General features: G+C 33.8%; 1 protein-coding gene across 1 annotated transcript; it reads left to right on the top strand.

The window, feature by feature from the left end:
• Positions 1-12,144, top strand: spint2 (serine peptidase inhibitor, Kunitz type, 2). The gene is made up of 9 exons (XM_051129585.1): positions 1-641; positions 2,235-2,405; positions 6,242-6,310; positions 6,861-6,902; positions 7,253-7,408; positions 7,498-7,569; positions 7,706-7,867; positions 7,958-7,999; positions 11,224-12,144. The coding sequence occupies exons 1-9, from the start codon at positions 248-250 to the stop codon at positions 11,400-11,402; spliced, it is 1,287 nt and encodes a 428-aa protein (XP_050985542.1). The 5' UTR covers positions 1-247; the 3' UTR covers positions 11,403-12,144.
• Positions 12,145-12,781: the final 637 nt, after the last annotated feature.

Here is a 12,781-nt window from a genome sequence, read left to right as displayed (position 1 = left end):
GAGGAAGTTGTTTGTTGCGTTATTTCTCAGGAGAGAGAGACACACACCTGCTGCGTCTGCATACACGGGCTATATAACTTACATAAAGAATCTAGTTCGTTTACATAGGTGTGGTCGTAGGTTTTGTTTAACTTTATTCGAGTCGACCGTCGGTCATAACCGTGGTCGTGGAGTTCGTTTAACTTTACTCAAGTCGACCGTCGGTCATAACCAAAAAGAGCTAGGACAGGTAAACGGGAAGTGAAAAATGGCTCAGGTGTGTTTTACCGCCACCATCGTCGGTTTTCTCTATTGTCTGTCGGTTCTAAACGCTTGTAATTGGGACCCGGACACGAAGCTCGAGCAGGGTCTGGATATGAGCTCGTTTGATAATGGCGCGGCGTACCTGGCTCACCTGCCGGATATCTCGGACGCAGAGCAGTGCCAGAATGCCTGCTGTGAGAGGGAGGACTGCCAGATCGCTCTGATCGGGACTCCGGCGGACGGCAAGCTACAATGTATCCTGGTCAGCTGTATGAAAGACGGCAAAGACGTGTGTGTTTTCACCCAGAGCACACAGTTTAAGGTGTACCGGAAGATCGTACACCGCGCTGATCAGGAATCCCAAAACGAGGCCGAGGTTCGCGCTGTAAACACCACAGGTAAAAATTACCGGGGGGAAAAAATACTGACACTTTACCTAACTCAAAGTTAACGCCAAAATGTAATTCATACTAGACCGGAAATGGAAATGTAACTGCGTGTATATTGGCGTCATGTATAATGAATACTGGTGAATGTACCAAACTAATTTTTTTTAAAACTTATTTAAAAAACATTTTAAGATATTTTTATATTTGACCACAACAAACTGTACCTTGTCATAAAAAGGTTAAAATATATAAGTTCATATCATAACTTATTTACCTGTACACAGTTGGTTTTATAGCTTTCTTCTCACATGACAATGCATGTGTGTTAGTTACACTACACAGACTTTTTTATTTAAACATGAAAAATACTATTTTAAAACCTAATTACAATAAATAATTGCCCAACTGCTAATTTAATTTTTCGTAAACACTTATTCCCACAACTAACATTGTACATAAAAAATACTGCATTGTTATTATGTTCATGTTGAAACTTGTTTGGCCATGTTTTATCTTTATGTAAGGTACAGTAATAGGAAGTTCAGCATTTCATGGAATTTACATGAGGTTGATAAGTCAAATTATAATGTTTGTTTAGTGAGAAACTGTTAATAATTATTGGTGATCTTAAACCTAATCTCAAAAACACACACACACACACACAAGTTTGTTTTTGTGAATTGTGGGGACTTTCCATAGACTAAACGATATTGTCTATCCCCTAACCCAACTCTAACCCTAAACCTACCCCTCACAGAAAACATGTTTGCATCGTTACACTTTCAGATAAACATCATTTACTATTTTTAATCATTTTTTAACATTGTGTCAAACACAATGTCAGAAATTTCAGGTTTTACTATCCTTGTGGGGACATTTGGTCCCCACAATGTAGCAAAAACAAGTACACACACACACACACACACACACACACACACACACAAAGAAAATGCTGTTTAGAAACCCTCCCCTTGTTCCAGGTAGTGGTACAGCATTGTTGTCCACTTACCCGAGCAACCTGTACGTCAAGTTTTACAACCAAGTACTGTAAACAAAAGACTTAAACTGGAAGGTAAAGTCTCATATTTCCATACCTGAATGGGACATCATCATTTTTGAAACCACAGTAATATGTTACAACCAGAGATGCCAAAGCATGATCTGAGGTCTGCAGTAATATCATGACCAAATGCAATATTTGACTGGCAGTTCAAATCTGAGAAACATATTTCCTAGAATTAGAATTAGTGCTTTCAAATGATTAATTGCATACGGAACAAAAGTTTGAATGTGCCTAATATATGTGTGTACTGTGTGTAATTATGTATATATAAATACAAACACATTCATGTATGTATTTAAGAAATATTTAGAAGTATATGTATTCATTATAATTTTTATATTATATATATATATATATAAATAAAAATATCGTAAATATATACATTAGTTTGTGTTTATATATGCATATTTATTACACACAGTACACACGGATATATTAGGCAAACATATTTTGTATGTGATTAATTGTTTTACAGCTGTTATTAAAATACATGTACATTATATTAAGACTAGGCTGTTCCTTTTCTTCCCTTTAATCAGACCACTGCCGTCTCCCAAGTGAAGTGGGAAATTGCCGCGCTGCCTTCCCAAGATTTTATTATGACGTCACCAATCGGACCTGCAAGCCGTTCATCTATGGCGGCTGTGGGGGCAACGCTAACAACTTTAACTCCCAGGAGGAATGCGAGGCTTCCTGTAGTGGGGTGAAAGGTAAATACCAGACAGTATTTAAAGAGTGTTCACATTTCAGGTTTTTTTTTAAACCTTTATTATGTAAAAGGCTCATTGCATCTAAGATTTATAAACCCAGCACAACTGTGATGGATAAACTTTGAGATATTGACCTTATGCAACTCTTTCTCTCCTTTGTCATAACCTGCGTTTATAACTTCACATACGCTATCATTCAAAAGTTTGGGATCGGTAAGGTTTATTTAATGACTGTGAAGTTTATTACACTCACCAAGGCTGCATTTATTTAAGTAAAAATACAATAAAAATGCCTGTTTTTTTAGTTGAATATATTTTAAAATGTAATTTATTCCTATGACGGCAAATGTAAATTTAAAGCATCATTACTCCAGTCTTGAGAGTCACATGATCCTTCAGAAATCATTTTAATATGCTGACTTGCTGTTCAAGAAACATTTCTTATTATTATCAGTGTTGAAAACACCCTAGTGAAAAATAAATATACTAAAATGTATAGAAATACATTTATTTCATGCTAAGTATACTACAAATACATTTACATATTATGCACTTAATAATAAAAAAACCCTGCAATTGTACTTTTAGTGTACTAAACTGATACATTTAAAGTCTAAAACTAGAACAACTATTTTTGTACTTATTGCACTTTAATTGTGTTTAAGTAGTGCTGGAGTCTAACTAAAGATATAGTGAAGTATATTTGATTGTGCTAAAGTGGAACTATTGCAAGTATACTTTAGGTACACTTTAAATATTTTGCATTTAAAGACAGATATTATTTAAAGATTAAAACATACTACAGGCTTAATATTAAGTAATGTGCATTGTGCCCAAGTAATACTCCAAATAAAGTTTAATTACAATTTTTATATTAGTAAGTCTCGATATGTCAGTAAATGTTAATAGACTTGAACTATACTTAATGTAAAATAAATATATACATTTTTACTACAGCGGTTACATTATACAAATAATTATTACCAATACATTGATACAAGGATTCTAGGACTTTAAAAGAGAAGCATTTATTTTGAAATGGGAAACTTTTGTACCATTATAAATGCTTTTCCTTTTTCAACTTTAAATCAGTTTAATGTGTCCTTTTTGAATAAAAGTGTTAAGGTTTAAAAATTAAACTGACTCCAAACTTTTGAATGGAAGTTTAAAAAAAACATTAATTTACCTGCTGTTCACCAATTCAGACTTCCTGCTTTAGAGTTAAGCTTTTGCGTCAAGCCCTTTTCATTGTTTGCGCATCACAGCTGAGACGTCTATACATGTGATGTTAGTCTATTGAAGTGCAGTGACAAAAACAGAGCATTTGATGACAGCCAAAAGAAAACTTCTGTAAGGTGTGGTTTTAAGTTGAGTCATTTTATTAGATTACTATTTAAAGAATCATACTTTCATCTCTGGAGCATTTTGGATTACTAATATTTATGCTCCGCAACATGTGTCAGCAGCCTAGTTAGGATGTAATATGCAAGAAATGCGGTTAAATAAATGCAAACCAGTAAATACATCCTGGATTTGAAGCCAGCAGCCATTTGCATCTAGGTAATGTTTGCATTTGCATACTTTGGGCACTCAGAGGAAATGCAGATAAATTTAGTGTACTGAAAGAATGCATTTTATTGAGGATTTTGTGCTTGAATCTCAAATCACATACATACTATGTGAGGCCCATTACAATCAGTGTCACTTGGAAATGTTTTTAGAGCGTGGTGATGAAAACAGAGGTTTAGAAAAAGAGACCAAAATACGAGCTTTGGCAAACCATGCGACTTTTATTACAGCCTTTCTCCAGTGAAAGTGGGCACGGATCCAGTACCCACATTGTAGTTTGTGGTTGGCTGTGTGCTTAGTATGGTCAGTCTCAGTCGGCTGGTTGATGTCCTGCTATATTTGAATGGTGTCGAGTTGATTTCCACTTAGGGTTTGTAGTAGAGTTCAGCCAGGTAACTTGACATGGGCCTCTATTATTACATGACTCTCAGCAACTTCTCAAAGCTTAAGTGTATAGTTTTTTCTTCATTTTATGGGCTGAAATCAAAACTACTTTAGTCAAAGTCAGTTAGATAATTTTTTTCCCCCTACAGTTTCAGTGGGTTTATGCTGAATGTCTGAACAAATTGGTTTCATCTTACTCTTGGTTGTTGAATAACCGGTTTGGTGACCTCTATGCAGATGGATTACCTGTCCTCGACGAAGGCATGACAAAGACTGTTGTCACTGTTTTTTTTTGTACCTTTTTCCTTTCTTAGAAGAATTACATTTAAATAAGTGATCAATTTAGAGGAAAGAGGAAGGGAATTTTTAGTTTTCTTTATGGGGTCATTGTGCGTCGTGCCTGCTGTATCCGAATGACCATTTGTGATCCGTGGAATTACAAGTTTTATGAGATGAGATGACGTTTAAGTGGAAAAAGATGCCATCTGCTTTTAATAGAGACGCTTAGGCAAAATCCTATTATTGTCTTCAGGAAATCATATGAAGAATTTTATTGACAACACTCTGGACTGTTTTGTGTTATGCAACGTTATTTTGTGTGTGTGTGTGTGTGTGTGTGTGTGGGCTGGTGTGTTTATGTGAGGGTGTGTTACACATTGTGAAACTGTGTGCATGGAACTTGCAGTACAGATTTTATAGAACATTCCTTACTGTTTATTTTCCTTAGAAAGCATGAAAAAGTTCCGATTAGTTTAGTTTGCTATTTAGTTACTGAATTACTGACCTCCCAAATTTTGAATGGTAATGTAAGATATTATTTAAAAAAAAAAAAAAACATTACGGGGAGAAACTGCCGGCAAAAACACAGTTTTTTCATGCACCTGTCAAATTTGAGATTTTGGGCTTTTTGGTTTTCGTAATGTGTTTTTTCAGACTAGTGGAAAGAAAACATCCAAAAGACCCTGTTAGGTGTTTCTTTTGTAGCACTAATCTATTTGTGTCGATAGATTTCCATTACAATACATATTTTTAAAGGCTGTTTTCTCAAAAGGAATTTTTTCTTTTGTTTATTATATATATAAATACACACACATACATGTATATATTAAGGAAAAAATATTTTAGATTTATATATAAAAATTCTATTTATAAATAATGTAAATTATATAGAAGTGTGTGTGTGTATATATTATTGTATATTGTATTAGCTGAGCAGTGTACTGTACTACACTGTATTTAACATTGGTAATAAACATTTCTTAGGCACCAAATTAAAATATTAAAATGATTTAAAAGGATCATGTGACACTGAAGACTGGAGTAATGACTGCTGAAATTCAATATAATGTATTCAACAAAAATTCCAAAATACTTCTTTAAAGGGACAGTTCACCCAAAAATGAAAATTGTCATTAATTATTCACCTTCATGTCGTTCCAAACCCGTGAGACCTTTTTTCATCTTCGGAACACAAATGAAGATATTTTTGATGAAATTCGAGAGCTTTCTGACCCTTCATAGACAGCAACACAACTGACACGTGAATAAAGTTAAAACTGAGGTTCAAGTACTAATGTCACATGGACTATTTTAATGATGTCCTTACTACCTTTCTGAGCCTTGAATGTGGTAGTTGTGTTGCTGTCTATGCAGGGTCAGAAAGCTCTTGGATTTCATCAAAAATATCTTAATTTGTGTTCTGAAGATGAACGAAGGTCTTACAGGTTTGGAATGACATGACAGAATTTAAATTTTTGGGTGAACTATGCCTTTAAAAATCTCACGGAGTACTTTTAAATGGTAGTGCATGTCTATTCTTCAGACATGTATAATTATATACACACACAGTATAGTAATTTAAATTGTCTCTGTGCTCTCTTCAGATGCTGCACCCGAGGACTCCCATTCCGTCGCTCAACGCAGCAGAATGTCTGTACCTGAAAACAACATTGGTAATCAAATCTGTCTGTTATCAAGATGTCCCAACTGGTTTTCAGAGATTTGAGTGATTATAACACAGCTGATGAGTGACTGATTATTTTATAAATAGTAAATAGTTAGCTCAGCTAGCTCAAGTTTTGATCAATTTAATATAGTCTTGGAACATGATCTTTACTATACATCCTAAAGATTTTTGGCATAAAAAATACATCATTTTGACGTATACAATTTATTTTTGGCTATTGCTACAAATATACCCATGCCACTTATGACTGGTTTTGTGGTCCAGTGTCACAGAATGATTTCTGAAAAAACATGTGGCAATTAAAACTAAAGTATTGATTGCTAAAAGCTTCTATAAAGATTTAAAAGTTTGTCTGGGGGTCCAGAAAGTTTACATAGTGGTCTTGAATACTAATCTTTCACAGTTCAAGTAAAAATGAGATTGTATTAACTTCAAAATGGATGATAGACACTTAAGTGTTTTGTCTTTAGTAGTATTCATTTTACTAGGAACTTGTGACAGATAAAACAATACATATTGTGTATCTCTTTCCTCAGATGTTGAACCTCTTCCTGAAATGACATCAGAAGAATTTGAAGGTATTGTAGCTTTATTTTTCTACAATTTAAATTGAATAAGTTTTAGTGGTTTTACATTGTCCACATCTTAAAAAGGATAGTTCACTCAAAGATGAAAATTCTGTCAATAATTACTCGCCCTCATGTCGTTCCAAACCTGTAAGAGCTTTGTTCATCTTCAGAACACAGATCTGACAAAAATATCTTAATTTGTGTTCCGAAGATGAACAAAGGTCTTTTGGGTTCGGAACGACATGAGGTGAGTAAATAATGTCAGAATTTTCATTTTTGGTTAAACTAACCCTTTAAGCAGAGTACAGTTGTACACTATTGGTTTTAACATCATCTTCCCATCTGTCTTGCCGTATCAGCAAAGTGCCTGGCTCCTGCAAAAACCGGACACTGCAGAGCCGCCATTAGACGCTATTACTACAGCAGTGGCGCTTGCAAACCATTTATCTATGGAGGTTGTGGTGGCAACCAGAACAGTTATGAAACTGAGGAATCATGCATGAAAACCTGCACAGGTACTATTGTGTGTGACTGTTCATTTCTTGATCACTCATCATCGCTATAAATCACTATAAAATTATAACTCTGTGTGTTTGCATCCCAGTGAGGGTCATTCCCAGCAACAAGAAGGAGCCCGTCGTTCCTGATTCTTCTAACAACATGCACAGCTTTGAAGGTAAAGGGCCAAAAAGTCATGTGTCAGATTCTACATCAGTTGTCCTGAATTTCTGCCTTTCAGATGTATTGCCAATAATGCAATAGCGAATGCTTATACAATGTGAACCAAACTTTCTCCTGTTAACTTAATACAGAAGAATGTGCTGCGCCCTCCGAATCTGGCCCGTGCCGTGCAGCCTTCCCGGTGTTTTACTTTGATCCCAGCACTCAGTCTTGTAAGCGCTTCATCTATGGAGGCTGCCAGGGAAACCTAAACCGCTATGGCAGTGAGGAAGAGTGCATGGCAACTTGCTCTGGTAAGAGGGCAACAGGAATTCTCTTTCCAGTAGTACGTATGAGTTTTTGTTTTGTTGGTAGCTCATGTTGTTGTATATTGTTTTCAAAAGGTCATTTTGATGGACACCACAGACGTAATCGCTGGACTCCAGGTAAGGCATTATTAAATACCTGATATGTATTAAAATTAATTTAATTTATTAATTAATTAAAATTAATATAATAATTATTTTAATTGTAATTAATTCTAAATGCATCTTAAAGGTTTTTATCTAAAGCGAACTTTAAAAACCTTTTACTGTTTTGTACTTTTTTTTTAAAACTTCTTTTCGGTATGAAAATACTGGTGTGGTGTTAAAAAAAACTATAGAAAGCCGATTTTCACCACTGAATACAAAATAAAAAGGGTAATTGTGACTTTATTGTCTTACAATTGTGACTTTTTTCCCCTCAGAATTGTGAGATATAAACTCTGAGAACATTTTTCTCAGATTTGGAATTTATAACTTCCAGTTGAGTTTTTATTTCACAGTTTTCAGAAAAAAAGTCAGAATTGTGAGATTTAAACTTGGAATTGCAAAAAAAAAAAGGCCATAATTGCGAGATATACGCTCAGAGTTGCAAGAAAAAAGTCAGAATTGCGAGATATAAACTCGGAATTGCGAGGAAAAAAAAACAGAATTGCGAGATATAAACTTGGACTTGTAAGAAGAAAGTCAGAATTGAGTGAAAGAACTTGAGATGAAAGAACTGTGAGGAAAAAAGAGATATAAACTCGGAATTGTGAGGAAAAAAAGTCAGATATAAAGTCGAACTTGTAAGAAGAAAGCCAGAATTTAGTGAAAGAGCTGTGAGATATAAACTCGGAATTGTGAGGAAAAAAGTCAGAATAGTGAGAAACTCGGAATTGTGAGAAAAAAGTCAGAATTGCGAGATATAAACTCGAACTTGCAAGAAGAAAGCCAGAATTTAGTGAAAGAGCTGTGAGATATAAACTCGGAATTGTGAGGAAAAAAGTCAGAATAGTGAGAAACTCGGAATTGTGAGAAAAAAGTCAGAATTGAGAGATAAAACTCGAACTTGCAAGAAGAAAGCCAGAATTTAGTGAAAGAGCTGTGAGATATAAACTCGGAATTGTGAGGAAAAAAGTCAGAATAGTGAGAAACTCGGAATTGTGAGAAAAAAGTCAGAATTGCGAGATATAAACTCGAACTTGCAAGAAGAAAGCCAGAATTGCCAGATATAAACTCAAACTTGCAAGAAAAAAGTCAGAATTGCAAAAAATAAACTCGGAATTGTGAGATATAAACTTGGAATTGCAAGAGGAAAAAGTCAGAATAGTGCGATATAAACTTGGAATTGCAAGGAAAAAAGTTTGAATTGTAAGAAATAAACTTGGAATTGCAAAATATTAACTCGGAATCGCAAGAAATAAACTCGGAATTGTGAAAAAAAAAGTGTCAAAATTGAGAGATATAAACTCGAAACAACAGTTGCAAGATGTAAACTTGGAATTGCATGAAACAACAGTTGCAAGATATAAACTTGGAATTGCAAGAAACAACAGTTGCAAGATATAAACTTGGAATTGCAAGAAACAACAGTTGCAAGATATAAACTTGGAATTGCAAGAAACAACAGTTGCAAGATATAAACTTGGAATTGCAAGAAGAGTCAAAATTGCGAGATATAAACTTGGAATTGCAAGAAACAACAGTTGCAAGATATAAACTTGGAATTGCAAGAAAAGTCAAATTGCAAGAAACAACAGTTGCAAGATATAAACTTGGAATTGCAAGAAACAACAGTTGCAAGATATAAACTTGGAATTGCAAGAAACAACAGTTGCAAGATATAAACTTGGAATTGCAAGAAAAGTCAGAATTGCGAGATATAAACTTGGAATTGCAAGAAACAACAGTTGCAAGATATAAACTTGGAATTGCAAGAAAAGTCAGAATTGCGAGATATAAACTTGGAATTGCAAGAAGAGTCAGAATTGCGAGATATAAACTTGGAATTGCAAGAAACAACAGTTGCAAGATATAAACTTGGAATTGCAAGAAAAGTCAGAATTGCGAGATATAAACTTGGAATTGCAAGAAGAAAAGTCAGTCAAAATTGCAAAGATATAAACAAATATAAACTTGGATATAAACTTGCAAGAAACAACAGTTGCAAGATATAAACTTGGAATTGCAAGAAAAGTCAGAATTGCGAGATATAAACTTGGAATTGCAAGAAACAACAGTTGCAAGATATAAAAATTGCAAGAAAAGTGGAATTGAATTGCAAGAAGATCGAGATAAACTTGGAATTGCAAGAAACAACAGTTGCAAGATATAAACTTGGAATTGCAAGAAAAGTCAGAATTGCGAGATATAAACTTGGAATTGTGAGGAAAGTCAGTTGAGATATAAACTTGGAATTGCAAGGAAAAAGTCAAATTGTTAAGAGATAAACAGGATTGCGAAGGAAAAAGTCAGAATTGTGAGATAAAACTCAGAATTGTGAGGAAAAAAGTAAATAATTGAAAAATATAAACTTGGAATTGTGAGGGGGGGAAAGTCAGAATTGCAAGATAGAAACTCAGAATTGTAAGGAAAAAAGTCAGAATTGCAAGACAAACTCAGAATTGCGAGAAAAAACAATTACAAGATATAAACTCAGACTTGCAAGAGGAAAGTCAGAATTGTGAGATATAAACTTGGAATTGCGAGAAAAGTCAGAATTGCATGATATAAACACGGAATTGCGAGAAAAGTCAGAATTATGAGATATATACTTGGAATTGCAAGGAAAAAAGTCAAAATTTTGAGAGATAAACTCAGAATTGCGAGGGGAAAAAGTCAGAATTGTAAGAAACTCAATTGTGAGGAAAAAAGTCAGAATTGCAAGATATAAACTCAGAATTGTGAGGAAAAACAATTGCAAGATAGAATTGCGAGATATAAACTCGCATTTGTTTGGGATCAGTTCAAATTTGTTAGAGAAATTAACTTTTATTTAGCAAGGAAACATTAAACTGATCAAAAGTGACAGTAAAGATATTAATTTACAAATGATTTCCATTTCAAATAAATGCTGTTCTTTTGAAGGTTTTATTCATCAAAGAATCCAGAAAATAAATGCATCATGTTTTCCACAAAAAATATTAAGCAGCAAAAATAGTCAACAATGAAAATAACAAGAAACGTTTCTTGAGCATCAAATCAGTATTAGAATGATTTCTGAAGGATTATGCGGCAGCATTTCTGTTTTTACTATATATTTGATCAAATGAATGTAGCCTTGATTAGATTCCTGTTTAAAAAAAGAAAAAAATATGGACCTGTTTTTATTATAGAATGTAACATCTTGTGTCTCTTATTCCCAGCCTTCTTCCTAGTGGCCACCCTGGCCATCATGTCTGCCATGCTTCTGGTAGGTTTGATCCTGATCGCAGTGCGCAGAAACTCCCAGAGGAGTTTCTTAGTATTGGATGATAAAGAGGAGTTACTGCCTGAAGAGGAGCAGGTGTCCTATGAGAAGCTGCCTAAAGTAGACTCAAACTAAAGCCAAAGCCCTTTCAGTGTCTAGTACAAACATCCATCTCATGACACTCCAACATCAAGCTGAATTAAACAAATATACTAAATTATATTAAAGTTCCAATTTGACTATTTTGGAAGAGGTTCCAAATTAGCATGCATAGAACAATATACATGTAAAATTAAAGTTTCTCATTATTGTTTAAATAAAATATTCTACATTATTTTTACCTGTGGGATATGTTGCACTAAAATTGGTGAGTTGGTTAAAATACTTCTGTTACTTTCTTTATCATCTTTCACTCATTATGGTTATAATCCTACGTAGTAGAAGTAAATCAGCTTTCAGGGATGTATTTATTGTCAACCACAATGACAAAGCATATGATGAATAATCAAGTGAATTCTCATATGTTTTTTTACTTCATTTATATGTATATGTACGTATACATTTATACATAAGAATAATTACTTGATCAGTTGATTTTTTTTTTTTTTTTTTTTTTTTTAATGGGTTTATAACACTCATGGCACATTTTGAGTGGGAAATATTCTCTATAAGTCATTAAATCATTGCTACAGTCCATAGCATTGTTTTTTTGATTGTAAGCATATATAAAAAATTATGTAGATAAGAGAAGTTTTGCAGACATTTGTTGAGTCTTTGCACACTAATGAATGGCCTGTGAGCTGTAACTGTTTAATTCATACCAGCCTGTACTTTTTAAAAAAAAATCTTCAGTAATAAAAGCAAATTATTCAGTTTGGTTTCTTTTCCAAGTTCTGATTTACTGATATGTTAGCGTGTCAAGAAGGAATGGGGCAGAACAGATTAGTCACATAAGGAAGTTGTAAGTTTATTGTTTTTTTAAAATCTAACACCATCTGTGTCAGAAATTAGGATCGTTTTGGGTTTCACCCTCCAAGCTAAAACTCCACTGTCATTATAGCTATTGGGTAAATGAGTGGACACAATTAACCATTAGAGCAAGAGTTAACCATATAATGAAGGTAGATTGCACGCGGAAGGACATGACAGGGATTTTTCTTGAATGTCAGAGGCAGGTTGTCACGTGTGTTATATGTTGTAATGTTTTTTTTTTGCATCTTCTCTGTCCTATTTCATCTGTTTCCTGGATTGTTACACTTTTCCCTTGTTGTTGTACTGTTTAAATAATGCTGAAAATCTTAAATGGATAATTTCTGAAGCATCATGACAATAAATAACATTTTAAAATATATTAAAATAGATATTTTATTGTTGAAGACCTGACATTAATTATAATTAATGGAAATAATGCGGAAGGAATGAACAGGTATTTTTCTTAAATCACTGTAAACAATCAGCAAGTCATGATTATTCGTCATATTTATGTTATGACAATATATGTTGTTGTTTTTTTC

Source organism: Labeo rohita, chromosome 15, assembly GCF_022985175.1.
Source record: "Labeo rohita strain BAU-BD-2019 chromosome 15, IGBB_LRoh.1.0, whole genome shotgun sequence".
Taxonomy (NCBI): Eukaryota; Metazoa; Chordata; class Actinopteri; order Cypriniformes; family Cyprinidae; genus Labeo; species Labeo rohita.
This window is presented reverse-complemented; position numbering and strand designations above follow the sequence as displayed.

Excerpts from the sequence above, each read along its gene's own strand:
- spint2 (XM_051129585.1), top strand. The coding sequence starts at position 248 with ATGGCTCAGGTGTGTTTTACCGCCACCATCGTCGGTTTTCTCTATTGT. Across the intron at positions 642-2,234 it reads TCGCGCTGTAAACACCACAG|ACCACTGCCGTCTCCCAAGT; the intron begins GTAAAAATTACC and ends CCCTTTAATCAG. Across the intron at positions 6,311-6,860 it reads TGTACCTGAAAACAACATTG|ATGTTGAACCTCTTCCTGAA; the intron begins GTAATCAAATCT and ends CTCTTTCCTCAG.